Below are 17,531 nucleotides of genomic sequence, written 5' to 3'. Positions count from 1 at the left end.
CTGCTCTGCCTTGGTGTCTGCATTTGGGTTCTCCTCCAATTTGCCTCATACACAGAACTGTGGCAATTTACTGTACAATATGAGAGTAGTATCAATCTTCTCCTCTAACAGTTCAAAATATGGAGCATTTAACTTGGTGAACACTGTAATCATAATAACCCCAGCTACGAAAATGAGACCCATGTGGTATTATGTTCTAAATGTGATTCACTGTGACCAACATTTACTCTTATTAAATTGGTGTCAGTGCAACTTTATGGGTACTTTATGAATACCATACCACATACCATAAATAGTGTAATTATTCCTCATTGGATGACACAAAGTTGTGCTTTTTTTGGATATTGTACCCCCTAGAAATCACATTTTGCACACATGGTATCACATACTAATGTGAGAACACAATTAGCAGATATCATTATGTAGACCTATTCATATGCATTGTTATTAGCATTGTATTTTATAAATTTGAAGATAATCATTTTTCCCATTTCAGACTGCCATAGTGCACAGGTGTAGGAGAAGGAATAGTCTGACCACAGACTGACCTGATTTTGTTTCTTGATGACTGAACTGCAGCATAAAGACTGAGTGCATCTGTTTAAGAAAAGATTGGCAAGAAAGCAGGCTGAGGGATTATTAGCATCCATGGCTACTTTGGAGCCCTGCCATCTGGTGACATCACAGCTGATCAACCTACCACAAAGCTCTCAGAGGCTGTCACGGCTCAGCACAAGATCCACCTGCCACTCTAAACACCAGGACAAGTCTCAAATCTGCAAATGAGCCTCCTTCTCCCGCTGCATCTCCTTTCTGCTTCACCTTATTACCTCACCTTGGATATGTGCTTCAAGTTTTTCATTTTAAGATTTTGAACTCTGCAGGCACCTTGACCAGTCATCCACCTTTTTGAGACTGAACAGGGACATAGGACCAAGAAACAGAGGGAAGGAGGTGAGTTTTTATACTGAAGCTCACCCTAAGACACTTTCCCTCCACTTGATAAGATCAGAGACAGAGGGGAAGGCTGTGATAGTCTGCTGTCTGTAGTGTCTCCTCTTCACAGCCGCAAAAAGACTCAGCTGACACAGGTGAGCACAGATACCAATTCACTGAGATACACCTGTAAATATATCTTTAAAACATGCTGAAGCAGCACTTGGTATATAAATATTTCCTCTTAGACTAATCAGATCATTTAGTATTTTGTTTTATTCCTTTTAGAGCAAATATCCAATGTTTCATACAGCACTAAACCATGTTTTGTTATATTGGTACATTGATTGTGGTCATTTTGTGTGTCACAGTCACTGTTCAGCAGCAAACAGTGTGAAGCTGCAAGACCCAATAGAAACGATTCACAAAACTGTGTTTTATTGACTTACCCTTGCTCCCCAGCTTTAACAGACTGCTATTACTATGAAAAGTTACATGAATATTAACATTTAATGTATTACAGTATTGAAAGATTAGACTCATCTTTTCAGTTACTGTGTTCATCTTTATATATCAGAATATCTGGTCGTAAAATGCAGAGTATACAACTTAAACCTTAAAAATATGGTGCCTCCTTTACTCCAAAGCAGTCTGGCAGTCCAACAGTGTAACAATATTAAGTTCAAATTCATTGCAAGGGTCAATGATTAAAAATAGTCAATATTTTTTTCCCCCCAAAAAAGGCATTTGTCACATTCTTTGACAAAAAAACATAACTCATGGTTTACTTACTTGCTTTTTCTGGAGCCTTCAACTGCATCTCACTGTCTGTTTGTCATCATGTGACCTAAGTATGTCCCATAATAACCACTACATGTGTGGAGATGGTACTGTGTTGTCTGTTTAAAGATAGCCTCTAGTATCCCTTCTCTGATCATTCATTCACCTTTGGCCTCTTCCCAGTGGATGCTGTTCACAGAAGCTGCTGCTGTCTGTTTCTAGTGCTTGTTCAGTCTCTTGTTCAGGGCATGGATGTATAAAGAGAACTGGATACAATGTCAGAGGCAGGGCCCCGTTCATTCCTATGAAAGTTGCTCAGTGGCGCATGAAGCCAAAAAAGTTTGACTCCCGGGCATAAAATTACCCGGAACTTCCGAGATCATTGGGCCCATAGAGCATGCGCATGAGTGACTTTCCCTGGCTGAGCCGGCTACTTCCAGTTTAGCCCTCCAGCTAACTTGAATGGGGATAAAACAATTCAATTGTGCGACTCTTTTAGACTTTTGAAATGTGATCGAACCGAATGGATCAAATTCCGATAGTGAGACGAGTCATTTTGCAGGGGTTGTGATGTTCAAAAAAATGTATGCGCTGATTTTCAGACGTCTCTTTTACAATGTAAGTCTATGGGAAAAAGTCTTTTTGGGCCCAGTAGCGTCACATGATGTTGTAATTACATGGTTTGGCTGCTATGTAAAATTGGCTTCACAGCCCAGAGCTGTTTCTGGGGGCTTGGTTCAGGGTCCTTGTCGTTTCACTGATATGGTGTTCCCCACCACTGTGATGTGATGTCATACACTACTCCAGTCTTCCTCTTGGGAGGGAGGGGGCAGCGTCCTCTTTAGGGTGTAGAGCTATACAGTCTATGGTATAGAGACCTTGAGGTGTTGAATGGTTTGTGGTAAGTGCTGACTCGTGACTTAGCAGCTCTTTAAGTCAGTCCATGGTAGTCCTCCTTGATTTAGCAGTGTCCGTGGTTTCAAGTGGGGGTGTGTACCCATGGCCTGGTGTTCACATTCTTACTGTTCTCTGGCATATTGTGGAAAGGAAAGTGTTCTCTAAAACAGACCCAGTGTCTGCTTATAACCATGTTTTGGATTTAAATTAAACAAGACTAACAGTCTTCAGTCATGCTAGAAGCTCTGTGAGGCTGCACTTGGGCACAGCGAAGGTTTAAGCTAAATGCTAATGTCAGTGACAATGCTAAAATGCTGATGGCAAGCAGGTATAATTCACCATCTTAGTTTAGCATGTCAACATGCTAACATTTGTTAAACACATATTATGTAATGTCTGTCACTAGGGGTCTCTAAATCAAAACAATAACAAAAGACAGAGTGTGATGACGGTGTGAAGTAGCGTGGGATCATGGGAGTTGTTGTCTTCAATGTTAAACAACCAGCTTCTTTGGGTTAGGATTACTCTAGTGTTCATCGTTCAGGATGTTTTTACTGGGAGCCTCCTCTCCAAAACAAACGGACCCACTGATTAAAGCAGTTTCACGTTAAAAATCAGTGTTTCTCTGGCGCTGTTCAGCTGGCACTGGACGTCTGGTAGGGGCTTTTAGCTGAGCTGCTGCTAACATTTGCTCAGCTTGTTCCTCTGATAACTTAAGATCCAGACATTCAGCAGGTTTCTACGGGGAACCGAATTATATCCTCCTCTCCAAAAACAATGTACACGGGGAATAAAACTGTAAAAATACTGAATAAAGCTATTTCACACAAAAAATCAATGTTTCTCCGACGATGATCTACGAGCACTGGACTCCCAGGAGGGACTGCTAGCTGAGCTGCTTCTAACGTTTGTTCAGTTTGTTTCTCTGATCCAGATGTCCAATGACTAAAATCCATCATCCATTTAAAGGATATAGTTAAAAACCAACAGTCTCACTCAACAAAATACATAACATAGGTCTAGTTGTTTTTAGACATTTTAATGCAGAATAGCCACATATTAAAGCTTTAATTAGCACTAAATACAAAGTACAACTGAGGCTGATGGGAATGTCATTAATTTTGCAGATATTTGGTCATAAATCAAAGTATTGGACAAATAGAAAAATTTGATCCGATGGTGGCACTAGATGAAAAGCCACAGAATCAAAGCTATTACAGTTCATCCTGAGGGGGACATGTCTGAACCATTTTTTGGGGTAATTTATCCAATAGTTGTTGAGACATTTGAGTCAAAACCCCAAATTGCTCTTTGTGTGTATGGAGGAAATCCTTGGATGCCACATGAACACAAGCTTATGTGACATTATAGGGTCCGATGAATCCAACCAAGGGATATGTGAACAAGACTTTAAAGAAATGACAAGCTGCTGTCAACCAAAATTGTTATTCAGTTTCAGTATGCACACACACTGAGTGAATCAACATGTAACACAGAAACTGAAATTTAAACATGTGGTATATTTCCATATCCTGACTGTTCTATCTTGGACTGATGACTTACTTTAAAATAAGTATTTAAAAAATCATTTTGGTGTGTTTCCTGAGGCTTTGCTCTACCACATGTTCTCAAAGCTCAGGTTAATCCAATCATCTTAAACAGGCATCACTGCTGGACCACCTCGAGATCCTCTTTAAACGTTAATTAACTGACCTAAATAACTCTTAAAAGGGAGATACTCTATTACATGCTGACAGATCCCTGTAATTGACTTTATTCACATGACAGCCATTTTGAAATGTTGATCCTCTCACATAGAAACATCACTATGCCAACGGTCAAGAGCAAGAAGAAGAAGCCGAAGAAAGAGGTCAACGATGGAGAGGAGCAGGCAGAAGGTGAGATGTGACAGAGGGTGTTTCTCATTTGTCTATAATATCTTCTTGTTTCCCTCACTAGTGTCTTCATGTAAGATGTGAGGAGAGATGCAGGAAAAAATGTGAGGAAAGTGGAATCAACAAATTACGTTTTTGGCTAAATAAGATATCCTTTCCTCAAAGGCGTCATCTGAAGTGACGTCAGTTTCTGATGACGGTGGAATAGCTGGATCAGTTGTGACTGCGGGTGACTTTTGATGCCTTGGAGTTTGAATGTCCTATAATTCGTAGACATTATTTAGTTGCTTATATCTTTTAGTGAAAGAGGAATATACTTTCTTCCCGATGTATGGGGATTTCCAGCCTCAAAGAAAACCCATTAAAATGTGATTACTGCTAAAAGATAATAGACTTACCACAGACTATAACCATATCCAAGCCAAGCCAATTTCATTCGTATAACCCAACATCACAAATCACTAATTTGCCTCAGCGAGTTTTACAATCTGTACAGCAACATCCTCTATACTTAGAACCTGTATCCCTGATACAGGTTAAAGTAGGAAAATAACCAACAATGAAAAGTCCCAAAATAAAACTGCATTGGTGTAGTATCAGTCCAATCAGCTGCAGCATCTAGTCACAGATTTCTGTCTGATAATAGACTTTGGCGAAGGATGGTTTTGTGTATCCTCGCCTAAGGGATCCCTCCCCGCTCCTCAGAGCAGATATAAGTGAACTGAGATGATGGCATAATGGCAGATTTCAGGGTCACCTGAGGACTGAGGACACATGAAATAAGGAAAATAAGAAGCACCAGGAGTCTCTACCTGCAGCTCCACACAACACTATTTTATTCTATTCTCTGCTTTTATTTCACTGCAGTGGGTCTGGAGGTCGAGATGGAAGAAATGACCAATAGGAGTCATTCTGAAAGCAGAGACCCTTTGACCCCAGAGCCGCAGGATCCAGCACCACAGAAAAAGAAGAAAAAAAAGAAGGCGCCTACTATCGGTAACAAAGCATGTACTGCACTGACTGTTGCTCACAGTGCCTTTTACACCAAAGCAAGAGCCCGAGATGAACCGGTGTCTGGGTGAACGCTTGGTGCAGAATCAAAGTTCCCCTTCATCCCATAGTGATACCTCCAGCTTTGTTGTCAGTTCCAACTAACACCTTGTTGGCTGTTGGGAAGCTGACAGGGGGTCTCCAACTCGGTGCTGCACTACCTGGCTGGTTGGAGCTGGGGGATAGCATGAACCTCCCAACTATTAAAGTGTCATTATGCGTAAAACAAATGAGTTAGTTAGTTTTAATTAATTAGTTACAATTAGTTTGTACATGTTGTCCCACCACATCAGAAATAGTTGTATGACGAATGAAAAAAAGAGCTTGAGACACCTCCACACGCCTAGCTAATCACTGTGTTAAGTGGGTGTGAATGTCAGATTGTCATATCGGAAAGGTACAAAAAGATTCAGACATTCCAACGTCTGAAAGGTGTTGGGGGAAGGGTGTATTTGTGCTGGTCGACCAGCCCAATGCTTCTGTTGAAGCATACTGACACCTTATGCCATTAACTGACTGCACTGCACAGGGAACTGGACATTCCAAATTGGGAGGCAACAGGAAAAAATATGCAAAAATGCTTATTAATCAATCACTTGAGTTGACCTTTCATCAACTTAGATTTCCAGAGCCCTTTAATATTTTTCAAAAAAAATAAACACTGTCTAAAGTGGCTTGACTGTTACCTTGACGGGCAGAGTTTACTTAACTCATTATGGAAACACCAAGAATAAACGAGAAGGTAAATCAAGGAAGAGCTTCTAGAAGTACAGACAGGTTTCCATGTTGAGCAGAGTCAAGAAATCATCTTCAATTACTATGTTTTACTCCTTATAAATTTAGTAAGAAACTGATTTGATTCTGAAAGTGCATTTGCAATAATTTGTAGCATTGACTTTTAACAAGAAACAATGTCTTATTAAAGTGACTAAGCTTTGCTGTATAATGATAATTAACCTTTCCCCGGTCAAAAAAGGCATACTCAAAGCTTTCATGTCATGTTTTGTGAGATCAGATCAGGAAGCAGAGAATGCTGATATGCCAAACGGTGACATGTCTGAACCAATGATGGACGGAGAGGAAATGACTGTTGCTGTAACCAGAAGGACGAAAAGGAAGAGGTGAGTACCCATATTAAGTAAGCTAATGAATTGAGCGAGTTGCTTATAGGTCCTACTCCAGTGATTTCCAAAAAAGTTGTGAGGCTTACAAGAGACACATATAAAAAAGAATGATCAAAATTGAAGCAGCAGAAGCAGAAATAGCCAGACTCTAAAAATATTAAGTGCCGACAACCTTGAAGAGCAGTTTTGTGGCAGATTATTATTCATTTCCACATGAATCATAAACTCATGGTTCTGAACAGACAAATGTTATGTAGCATGACAAGCACATCAGTATGAAATTAGATTGGCAATGAGTGGAGCTGAGTGTAGCGACCGCATAAACTGTGGAACCAGAGCTGGTGGTTAGAGGTAGTAGCAATGAGGAAGAGTAAAGCAAAGCTGACACATAAACCCATACAGCTGTGAAGTTGGAGGGAACACTGGTTCCAGAAGAGTTTTTCTTCATTCTGTATTCCCATTTCAAAAGTTGCTTTTAATGACATCTTTTTTTTAATTAGTGGTAGATAAGAAAAGAGAAATAACAGGTTCACAACAGACAAGAAACAAATTGAAGATACAAATTTCATCATAGACGAAAGACAAACAACGACCAATAATTGTTTTTAACATATCTATAATCAATCATCATGTTACAAAATGTGTCAGTTGATATCGATCGCATGTGATTTCTAGGTTTGGGTGATACTGCATGTTCTGTTTTGTGCATGTGTTCAATATCTTCAGTGTTACTTGACATATAAAGAGAAGATTCTCAGATAATGTAACAAAAATCACATAGGTATATGTTATAACCACCAGTGGCCACCGATTTTACTTCAATTTACATTAATGTATTTCAGTTGTGTTTCTGAGAAATTAGGTTTCGACATGGTCAGTAGATCTAAATACTGTGCGTTGGCAGTCAGTAACATTTAAGGGAAAATGCCAGTACGGCTGTGTTGTGAATGAAAGCAGTAACAATGCAGGGACAAGCATGTAAAGGGCTACGTCTGTCTGACGAAAGACATTTTCATGTGGAGCAAGTGAGCCAATCACAAGACTATGGTGATGACTCATTTGAATCCGCAACTTGTTTGCGGTTTTCGCGAATGATTTGATAAGCAATACAAGTTCTCTTGTTTGCTCCTTTTTTCAACAATGGCTGGACACTGGACAAAAACAGCTCCTTGCCCGCCATGTTCCTGAAAATAAAAAGTCGTCTTCTTGCCATGTACACCTATATCCGGCTTTGCCCCATCTTCTTCTTCTGCTTCTGTTTAATTTTATGGTGGTTGGCATCCATAAGTTTTGCATTACTGCCATCTGCTGGACTGGCCCTTGCCCCATCTATTCTGGCATTACCATGACATGTGTGAAAAGGAACATGACAGAAATGTTCCTGAATGTTGCTGCATGTGTGAATAGTGAAAATCACTAGCGGTGCCTGAAAGGTTATCAAGTAATGTATTGTGTGAAAGAGGCAAGAGGCACAAATGAGAGCAGTAACAAATTCAAAGCTCTTTGTTTTTGAATTTGTGCTCAAAAGCGTCATACTTGCTGAATTCATCCAAAGTTGACCCAGAATCCAAGAGTGCATTGATTTAAGCTGCAGGTTGTGTTTTCTCAACATTGTAATCTTTAGCTTTTGCCTACCATTTAGTGGTTTATTTAACATAATAGACCTTTTTCACAGCATATACCTGGGCTTAGTAGGAAAAGCGCAGGTGTAACTGGTAACATTAACGATGACAGTTCCATTCAAGTATCCAGTAAAGCCATACAGTAGTGGTGAGCCATCATGCAATCAACCAGAGTCATATAAATATTTGAAAAAACGAAATAGGATTCAGCCATGATTAATGTTATGAATGGAACATGTGCTTTTCCTGCTTTGACATGTCAAGGTCTCTTTTAAGCTTTGACTGGATGTTTCTTGCCAAAATGCACTTTAGGTTATAAAACTTTCATCCCAAAGTTTTTATGTACACAAACTTGTACCTTCAACTTTTCATTAAAGAACCAGATATTTTCTAACAGTTTTGTTATTTTTTTATGCTAACATTCAGCCAGGAGAGTTTAATGCTGACCTAAGCTGTAGAAGTGCTGCAACAGTAAGCACAGCCTCTCACTAGCTGATCCACTTGGGCTACTCCTGTCACAGAGGTGATTGACACCTCGCCGGGTTGAGGGCACTTTTATTCCTTCATATTATAGTGATAGTGGGGAGATAACAGGAAATGAGAGAGAGATGCAACAAAGAGTTGAACCGGGGGCAATGGTCAGTGTCTTAACCCCTAATCCACTGGGGCACCCCAGATGTTGAGAAGTTTCACTAGATAGTGTTTGTTGTTGTTTGTGGAGGAAGTCAGGGGATCACCAGGATTCATTGTCTGGAGACAGTAATTGTCTGTATAAAATGTCATAGTAAGTGCTCAATTGTTTTTGAGATATAATGACTAAATAATGAACACTACAATCCACAGAGGCATGCCCCTAGTGTGGTTAAAATTGTATGTTGTTTTAGACAAAATCCTCTTTCTTATATCACATGGCAGGAAGGCGAAGGCGACTGAGCACTACAGCAATGATCTGGGCGCCGAAGATGATGATATCATCACAGACGCCCAGTCACCCATCCCCCAGCATTCCCTGTTCTCTGCCCCCCACGGACACAGCCAGCCAGTTGGCAAAGTCTTCGTGGAGAGGAACCGTGAGTGTGAATCAGATTTTACTGGGTAAATTATATCACACAGACTACTTACTCTTTTAGTTGCTGAAGTCACAAGTAACCAGCATTTTGTGGTCATCCTGCTTCCAGTCACAGCATTCCAGTCTGATAGAGATTTCTGACCAGCATTGTTAAACGAACATCACAAAGCAGAACAAGTGATATATAAAGACAAACACATTCAGCACGATTTAGAGTCAACCTACTCTGAGATCAGACTTGTTCATTAGACTTGTTTTTGTATAACAATACAGCACACAACCACAAAAACAGCACAAATACATTTCACAAAAGACAAAAATGTGAATTTACATTAAATTAGTGAGTGATTCTGAATAAATATTGTAATGTGATATAAATCTTTTATTATAATGTAAATGTTATTTATCAGAAAGAAAGTGTTTGTTGAAACTACAAACTTTTTCTGGGTTCAATCACTATATAATATAATATGCAACTTCCTAGCCAATAAGGATTTGATTTACTTTACTTGGTCTTCCAATCTAGCACAAATTACATTCACTGAAATCAAAACTCTTTAGTGGAAGAAATCCCTGAAGAGTGGAGTTATACCCTCAATATCCCAGAATACATTTCTGTTGGAACCAGCAGCCTCTTTAATCTATCAGAAGCAGTACTGTTGTCTGTGTGGGTCACTGGTAGTTAACATACCAAATCTCTTCAGACAATGAGCATTTGCCTGGGCCTGGCTGAACTAACCACAGAGTTGATGTTTATCAGTACTCTGTTTCAGGATTCTAAAAATTTCACAGATATTTTCACAGTTGACGGAGCACGCGTGTAATTTATACATTAATAACAGCTACTGTCTCATGGGTGTGTGTGCGTGTGTATGTGCAGGGCGTTTCCAGGCAGAGCGAGTTGAGCAGCTCCGACATTCAGAGCTGATGGACGACTACATGGACCCCAGACAGATCTGGACCACAAGAGACATTGCTATGAGGGTCCACAGTGGCTTCAGGTCTGTACAAACACACACAAAAACACAAACTTGTTTCCATCAATTAGAAGGACATTGCATTGATGTACATTAATTGCCTGCAGACTTCCCCTACCCTAACTTTACTCATAACCGCTATTTCCCTTACCCATCTTTTACCTTAAACTGAACCTGAAACCAAGTCTTACTCAAAAATCTTGAAAGTTATTGCATGCATCACAAGGTAATGCAAAATGCTGCGCTAAATATCTGAGTGGTACTGAGTTGTCAAAACCTATAAGGGACTGTCAAATGGCAACACACTGTTTAACTCCTGTGTTACATGTTGTCTGTTCTCCCTCTGCAGGGTGATTGGTCTGTTCTCTCATGGTTTCCTAGCTGGCTACGCAGTGTGGAACATAATTGTTGTGTATGTGTTGGCGGGTGAGCAGATGACCACGCTGCCCAACCTGCTGCAGCAGTACCACCCTCTAGCCTACCCGGCTCAGTCTCTGCTCTACCTGCTGTTGGCCATCAGCACGGTGTCTGCATTCGACAGGTCTGTGGATCTGTGTGTGTGTGTGTGTGTGTGTGTGTGTGTGTGTGTGTGTGTGTGTGTGTATGTTTAAATAAACAAAGAAACAAATCATGTGTTCACTTGCAGAGTGAACCTGGCCAAAGCTTCCATGGCCCTGAGAGGATTCCTCACCCTGGACCCTGCTGCTCTGGCCTCTTTCCGTAAGTGAGACAAGACAAAGGAGGGATGGTGATGATGATTATGAGTATGATGTGTGTCATACCAACTTCTCTCTCTGTGTTTTCAGTGTATTTCATAGCCCTGATTCTGTCCCTCAGTCAGCAAATGACCAGTGATCGCATCAACCTTTATCCTACCGCCAATGAGACTCTGTGGTGAGAATTATAGTCTCCTCTCTTTTTATATTTTTTATTGTCATCTATAAAAAAAACACAATCAATTGAAATAATAATTTAAGCAAGATCAAAGATGACATTTTATGAAAACATAGACATTGCAATAAAAAAGAAAGAACAGGCAAGTCATAAAATTACAACATAAGACAACATAGAAAACTGAAAAAAAAAAATAGAAAACTGTGGGCTGGGGGGTTATGCCAAAATCTGATATACATTCACTTATTAAGACATGATAATTCTATTAAGTAAGTTCAGGAACATGTGTTTGTTTTCAATAATGATAGAATGTCCTTCATCTTCGTTTATGTACTTTCCCTTCTAACTCGCTCCATGGTTTAGAATTCTCCCTATTTTTCTTCCAGTCGTGGATGCATAGACATGATTTCTGTATCCATCATTTAGTCATAAGGTTCAAAGCAGGAATCCTTAAAATTAAGTAAATATATATCATTCTTACATTGGCATTCTATCATGTAATACAAATCCTGCATCTAACACAAAGTGCTTTTTTCAATTTCTTGGTTTTTTCCAATGTGGTCAACATTGGTCAAAACAAAAAAATGATACTCAACATTAGTTAGTTCATATTTTTTCCAAAGGTATTGAATAAGTGGGTGCATGTCATGTATTGCGTATTATTCATTTTTATTGATTTACTGTCCAAATATATTAAAACTCTTTTGAGACCATTTCCCAAATTTATTATCTCCTTGATTTGGAGTAAAATCTTAATCCTGTCTCATTTCTCTTAAAATGGTAAATTCTTTATCTACATTCAGTGTTTTTCTAATTTTATTCCAGACTCTGTCTTCTTTACACATCCGTTTTTTTTTGTTCCCAGTAGTTTATCTTTATCAATCTTTATTGTAACTCTTTTCTGTTCTGTTTACCTTTACTTCCTCCAGGCCTCCGGGTTCAGAGCAGCAGATCCTACGGCCGTGGATTGTAGTGAACCTGGTGGTGGCACTGTTGGTGGGCCTGGCCTGGGCCGTTGTCTCTACACGGCCAGACATCGACTATACAGAAGGTAGGTGGAAATATGATACTGTAGATTACTTTCAGGTTAACTCTCTTAAACACTATACTATACACTATAGGAAATAATAAAAAATTCAATTAAATGATGTTATGTTGCTGATAAAAACAATTTTATAGTTCTGTTAATAATTAATGGGACTCAAATGTAATTTTTAAAAGCTGGTTCAAAAGTCTTAAGACAGGATTTTAAAGTGGCAATAATATTAGTAGTTCCACAGTCTGTGGGTAGCAGTGGAAAAAGCTTAGCCACTTTCAGACTTTGAATGGGAATGTGGAACAGTGAAGAGTAACTGATCACAGCATCTGAGGGATCTGGACTTAGAAGAGGGACTGAGGAGATTGGAGATGCAAACTGGTTCATGTAGTAAACCAACTTTAAATACTAATAGAAGATCAGAATTTATTTGTTTGTCAAAAGTGACACCCAGATTTCTTTCATATGTATGGACATTTGAGGACAGAGGCCCAAGAAAATTGGTTGCACTGCTATTGAAATTTGCAGAACAGATAATAAGGACCTCTGTCTTTTAGTTTTGGAAAATATTTGGCCATCCAGCCTGTTATGTCTTGGAGTCAACAAATAAGAGACTGAAGGTCATGTGCTTCAGCCAGTTCTAAGACACAGTATATCAGCTGTGTGTGTTGCTGTTTATCAGTGTCATTTTTAATACTACCACAAGATGATGCCAAAGTAAGGAATGTCTTTAAAAGGTGACTTCACTGATTGTCAATTTGATTCCTATGGATTAGGATCATGTTAATGACATATACAAGTGGGATATACTGTCTACTGTAGATATGCAGGTATTATACACGTGTGTGTATGTGTGTGTTTGTGTGTGTGTGTGTGTGTGTGTGTGTGTGTGTGTGTGTGTGTGTGTGTGTGTGTGTGATTTCCATAATCATGCATAATGTGAGAGTCTTGCTTTTCTTTTCTTTTTTTCAGAGTTTTTGATGACAATGGAAGTAGAGGGATACCCGAGAGGAGACGAGAACCTGGACATTCCTGCCTGAACACCTGTAAACCTCTCCCTGTCTGTTCTCTGGTCATATATTGATATGTCACTGTCTAACTCTCAGTATTCTTGTCATTTGATGTATGTTTTTGTACAATGTGTCATCTAGCACTTAATTTTCCTGAGTGTGATTTTGTAAATAAAGAAATACAGTACATGTGTGCAGCTGTCAGTTGTTTGGTGTTTTTCCAGCTTTTGACCACAGGATGGAGCTGCTGCTCCAAGAAACATGTAACTGAGGAGAACAAAGTATTTGCTGGTGTTTGTTTATCACTTGTAAGCCATGTATAAAATCACATGGGTAGTAAGGACTTCTTGCTGTAGATTTAGGTTCAGTTGTAGAATCAAGCTTTATTCAATTCACACGTTTTATAAAAACTATAATAAGAATTGTGGCATGTTATTGGCAGTAATCACCATTATTAAACTGCATTTAGTTCACAGTTCACACAATTTCTAATTTTGTTGCTCTAATAAACAGAAGAACTTGGTAGTTTAAAATAACCAGTGATGGACAGACTCAGAAAAAAAGACAGAAAATCATTCTGCACCAAGAGAAATTAATTCCTAATTCTTTTGCTCTTTGAAAGTTTGCTCTTTTTGCTCTTAGCCTCTCAAAACTCTCCAGACCTGGGCTGCCTTCTGTAGTCTAAATGGGCCTACTGGCACAGTCAAACGGCTCTTTGAAACCTTTCAGTGACTCTGAATATGATAGCAGATATTACCCAGACCTCAACTGGGGATATTATACAGGAGTCACAGGGACATATAAAGCTGCCAGTCATCCCCTTGAAAAGAGGCTCAGCTGGGAGTTTCAGATCCAGCAGTGATTTGATGATTTGCAAAATTTCATTGTACCTGAGTATAATGAAATTTCGCAGGGCTTCTGTCATTGTCATTAAGATAAAACAAATAAATAAATAAATGTTTGTGTGTAGGTGCATATATGTGTCACAGTCTTGGATGTGTAAAGCGTGTGTGTGTGTGTGTGTGTTCAGGTTTGTGGATTATGGGGACTATACAGTGTGCTCACAGCTCCTTGAATAGAACGAACCATTTGCGGCAGTTCAAACAGCGAGTGGCCAGGGTGTTTGGTGTCCCTGATAATGCTGCTAGCCTTCCTCCTCAGTCAACTGGCATAAATAGTTTCAAGGTGTGGGAGCTCCATCCCAACAATGCTCTGGGCCGCCTTCACCACATGATACAGGTCCTCTGTACAGCTGAATCAGGATGCTCTCGATGACACTCCTGTAGAAATTTAGCAGCAGTTTCTGTGGGAGCTGGGCCTGTTTCAGCTTCCTGAGGAAGAAGATTCTTTGTTGGGCCTTTTTAACCAGGAGTGAGGTGTTGGAGGTCCATGTCAGCTGTTTTGACACATTGACTCAAAGGAACTTTAGGTTTTCCACGCTTTCCACTGCTTCTCCATGTATGTGGCAGGGGAGGTGTACTCTTTCCTTAGCTCTCCTGAAGTCAATAATCATCACCTGGGTCCTTTGTCTTTACGCCACTCAGCCAGATGTTCCACCTCAAGCCTGTCGACAGTCTCCTGTTGTCTGAAATCAGCCCAACTATTGTTGTGTCGTCTGTGGATTTAATTATGGAGTCAGAGGTGTGGATGGGGGTGCTGTTGTGGGTGAAGAGTGTGAAGAGCATAGAGCTCCGCACACAGCCCTGTGGGGTTCCTGTGTTTAGGATGAGGGTGGAGGAGGTTGCTGTGGCCGGTCTGTGAGGAAGTCCATGACCAATGAGCACAGCAAAGAACCAAGGTCCAGGTTGTACAGTTTGCTGACTAGTTTGTGGGAGATTAGAGTGTTAAATACAGAAGTAAAATCCATGAATAGCATCCTCACATAACTGTTTGGACCCTCTGTGTCATAGTGGTATGGACAGCTGTTCTAATGGCATCCTTTGTGGATCGGTTTGCTGAGTAAGCAAAATGGTGCTTATCCAGATCAGATGGGATGATGGTTCTGATATGTGAAAGCACGAGTTTCTCAAAGCACTTCATGGCTATGGGTGTTAGCGCCACAGGGCAATAGTCATTTAGACACTTCACAGATGTTTTTTGGGGACTGGAATGATGATGGAGGATTTACAGCATGTAGGAACAGCAGCTTGCTGTAATGAGAGGTTGAATATTTTACACCTCTGTAAGCTGATCGGCACATGCTTTTATTACCCAGCCAGGCACTCCATCTGGGCCTGTCACCTTGCTTTCCTCAGGGTGGTCCTAAACTGGTGATCCTAAACCAGTTCTTTGCTCACTTAAACACTCAGAGAGGGGGTCTGTATGGAATCAAATAATGGTCATAAATATTCTGAGCTTGTGAAATGGTTTGTGAATGTGTATTAAGTTTTGCAGCTGTAGAAATATTTTGTGCATGTGTGAAAAAGTTTTGTGCACACAGATATATATATTTCTGTTAGCGAATGTCTGCTAGCGCTACCGAAGTAGCAGCATCAATGCTGGCAGGAACTTTTCAGGCTGAAGGCAAACCAATAGCTCGCAGTATTACATACTGTTGCTCTGCTTTAGCATGTTTGATTAAATAAATAATGTAAGTGATGCTAGACTAACCATTAAAACATGCTTCTGAGAAACATTGCCCTGAGCTAGTTGTTTCTCCAGATGGATCAGCAGTTGGCGTTGCTGTATGATAATGTGTTGCTCTACCATTGATGATGTTGAAGCTTTATTTCTAGCATATTTTTAATATACCCAGTCTTCCCTTGTGCCAAGAAGTAAAATAATTTCCTTTGTGTGTAGTTATTAAATACATCAGTGAGAAGCAGTGCTGTATAATCACCCATTTGCTGGTAGACATGAGTTGTCATTCTCATATTTCAGATGCTGAAGGAGGCCAAAGACTACAGCTCCATCCCAAAAGTTCAGAGGGCCATGATACTGTAATAAAATGAGTGTTATCAGGGCCGAGGATGACACAGCTTTGATCCAGAAGGCCAGATGAACCATGTCAGTTTGGTTTACAGTCTGCAGTACCAGCCTCGACCACTCAGGAGTCATCGAAGATCAGATTGCACTGTTGTGCAAGAGGTGGTTGTTACACTCAAGTCATACATACAAAATATGAATATTGTTCCAAGCCAATCTCACCACCTTCTACAGGGGCACCATTGAGAGTGTTTTGACCAGCAGCATCTCTCTCTGGCATAAGAGCTCTAACACCACAGACAGAAAGGCCCTGAGGAGAGTGGTAAGGACAGCAGAAAGGACTACTGGGGTCACACTGCCACCTATAGAGGATCTGGCCCAAAAACGCTTACTGGCCAAAGCGACGTGCACCCTGAGAGACTCCACTCACCCCTGCAACAAACTGTTCTCCCTCTTGCCTTCAGGCAGGAGGTAAAGCAGCCTGCGTAGCATCACTGTCAGGTTCAGTAACAGCTTCTACCTGGCTGCTATCAGACTGCTCAACAAAATAACACACCACTGACTGTGCTTCTGTGTTCTTCTCTCATCCACAGCCAGGCAGCTGCTATACAAAAGTGCAATATTATTTATTTATGTATGTGCAATATAACACAATCATATGTGCAAAAACTCTCCCTCTTCCTTTTTATGTTTACATTCCTTACACCTCACACCCGTGCAATGTCCAGAAATTATTTATTTATTTTTAATTTTATTATTTATTATTGAGTTTTGTTTTGTTTTTATATAGATCTTTTTATATTCTGTTTTCTTTTTATTTATCTGTGTTTTTAACGGGACCTATGCTCGTAATTTCGTTCTGCTTTTTTGCTGAATGACAATAAAAACATCTTGAATCTTGAAAAGGGTGGCCATACTGAGTATTCAATGCCTCCCATGCTTGGTCATGGGCTTCCATCCGAGAAGCTTCCTTCAAATACACACCACTGATGTATTTTTGTAGGTGAACAACCTGTCAGCTGGATTTGTGCATCACCGTTCTATCAATGCCTTGAAACTTGTGCTTCACTCAGACTTAAGTGGGTCCCCTGAGAAGACTGAGGGCTCAAGTACAGGAAATCTGGTGAGAACCACTGTGCTATGTAGGGCTTGCACTAACAATGCTTCATTTTTAGCGTTGTTTGTTTGTTCATTGTTATTGTTTGTGCTTGTTTATTCTCTTTTAATTTCTTTATAAGGCACTGGAGGACAAATGGCCACCTCACTGTGTGCTGTTCTACTTTTGTCACAGGCCTCACCTGAGTCAGCTTCAGAGT

General features: G+C 40.1%; 1 protein-coding gene across 2 annotated transcripts; it reads left to right on the top strand.

Annotated features, from left to right (window-relative positions):
- The first annotated feature begins 1,006 nt into the window (after positions 1 to 1,006).
- On the top strand, positions 1,007 to 13,485 carry LOC137192169 (transmembrane protein 237A-like). Of its 2 annotated transcripts, none has more exons than XM_067602680.1 (11): positions 1,007 to 1,091; positions 4,432 to 4,511; positions 5,376 to 5,504; positions 6,574 to 6,679; positions 9,220 to 9,374; positions 10,254 to 10,374; positions 10,700 to 10,891; positions 10,997 to 11,070; positions 11,157 to 11,244; positions 12,174 to 12,295; positions 13,253 to 13,485. In XM_067602680.1, the coding sequence occupies exons 2-11, from the start codon at positions 4,442 to 4,444 to the stop codon at positions 13,318 to 13,320; spliced, it is 1,125 nt and encodes a 374-aa protein (XP_067458781.1). In that variant the 5' UTR covers positions 1,007 to 1,091; positions 4,432 to 4,441; the 3' UTR covers positions 13,321 to 13,485. The 2 variants fall into 2 exon arrangements, with proteins under 2 accessions (XP_067458781.1, XP_067458783.1); XM_067602682.1 differs by lacking the exon at positions 1,007 to 1,091 and adding an exon at positions 2,530 to 2,617.
- The last annotated feature ends 4,046 nt before the right edge of the window (positions 13,486 to 17,531 follow it).

The sequence above is a fragment of the Thunnus thynnus genome, chromosome 11 (genome assembly GCF_963924715.1).
Source record: "Thunnus thynnus chromosome 11, fThuThy2.1, whole genome shotgun sequence".
Lineage (NCBI taxonomy): Eukaryota > Metazoa > Chordata > Actinopteri > Scombriformes > Scombridae > Thunnus > Thunnus thynnus.
The sequence above is the reverse complement of the archived record's forward strand: the minus strand, read 5'-3'. Positions and strand labels throughout refer to the sequence as shown.

Bases quoted from the DNA above. Each gene is read 5' to 3' on its own strand.
- LOC137192169 (XM_067602680.1), top strand. From the start codon at position 4,442: ATGCCAACGGTCAAGAGCAAGAAGAAGAAGCCGAAGAAAGAGGTCAAC. The intron at 5,505-6,573 runs GTAACAAAGCAT...TTGTGAGATCAG, and splicing joins AAAGAAGGCGCCTACTATCG to ATCAGGAAGCAGAGAATGCT. The intron at 12,296-13,252 runs GTAGGTGGAAAT...TCTTTTTTTCAG, and splicing joins AGACATCGACTATACAGAAG to AGTTTTTGATGACAATGGAA.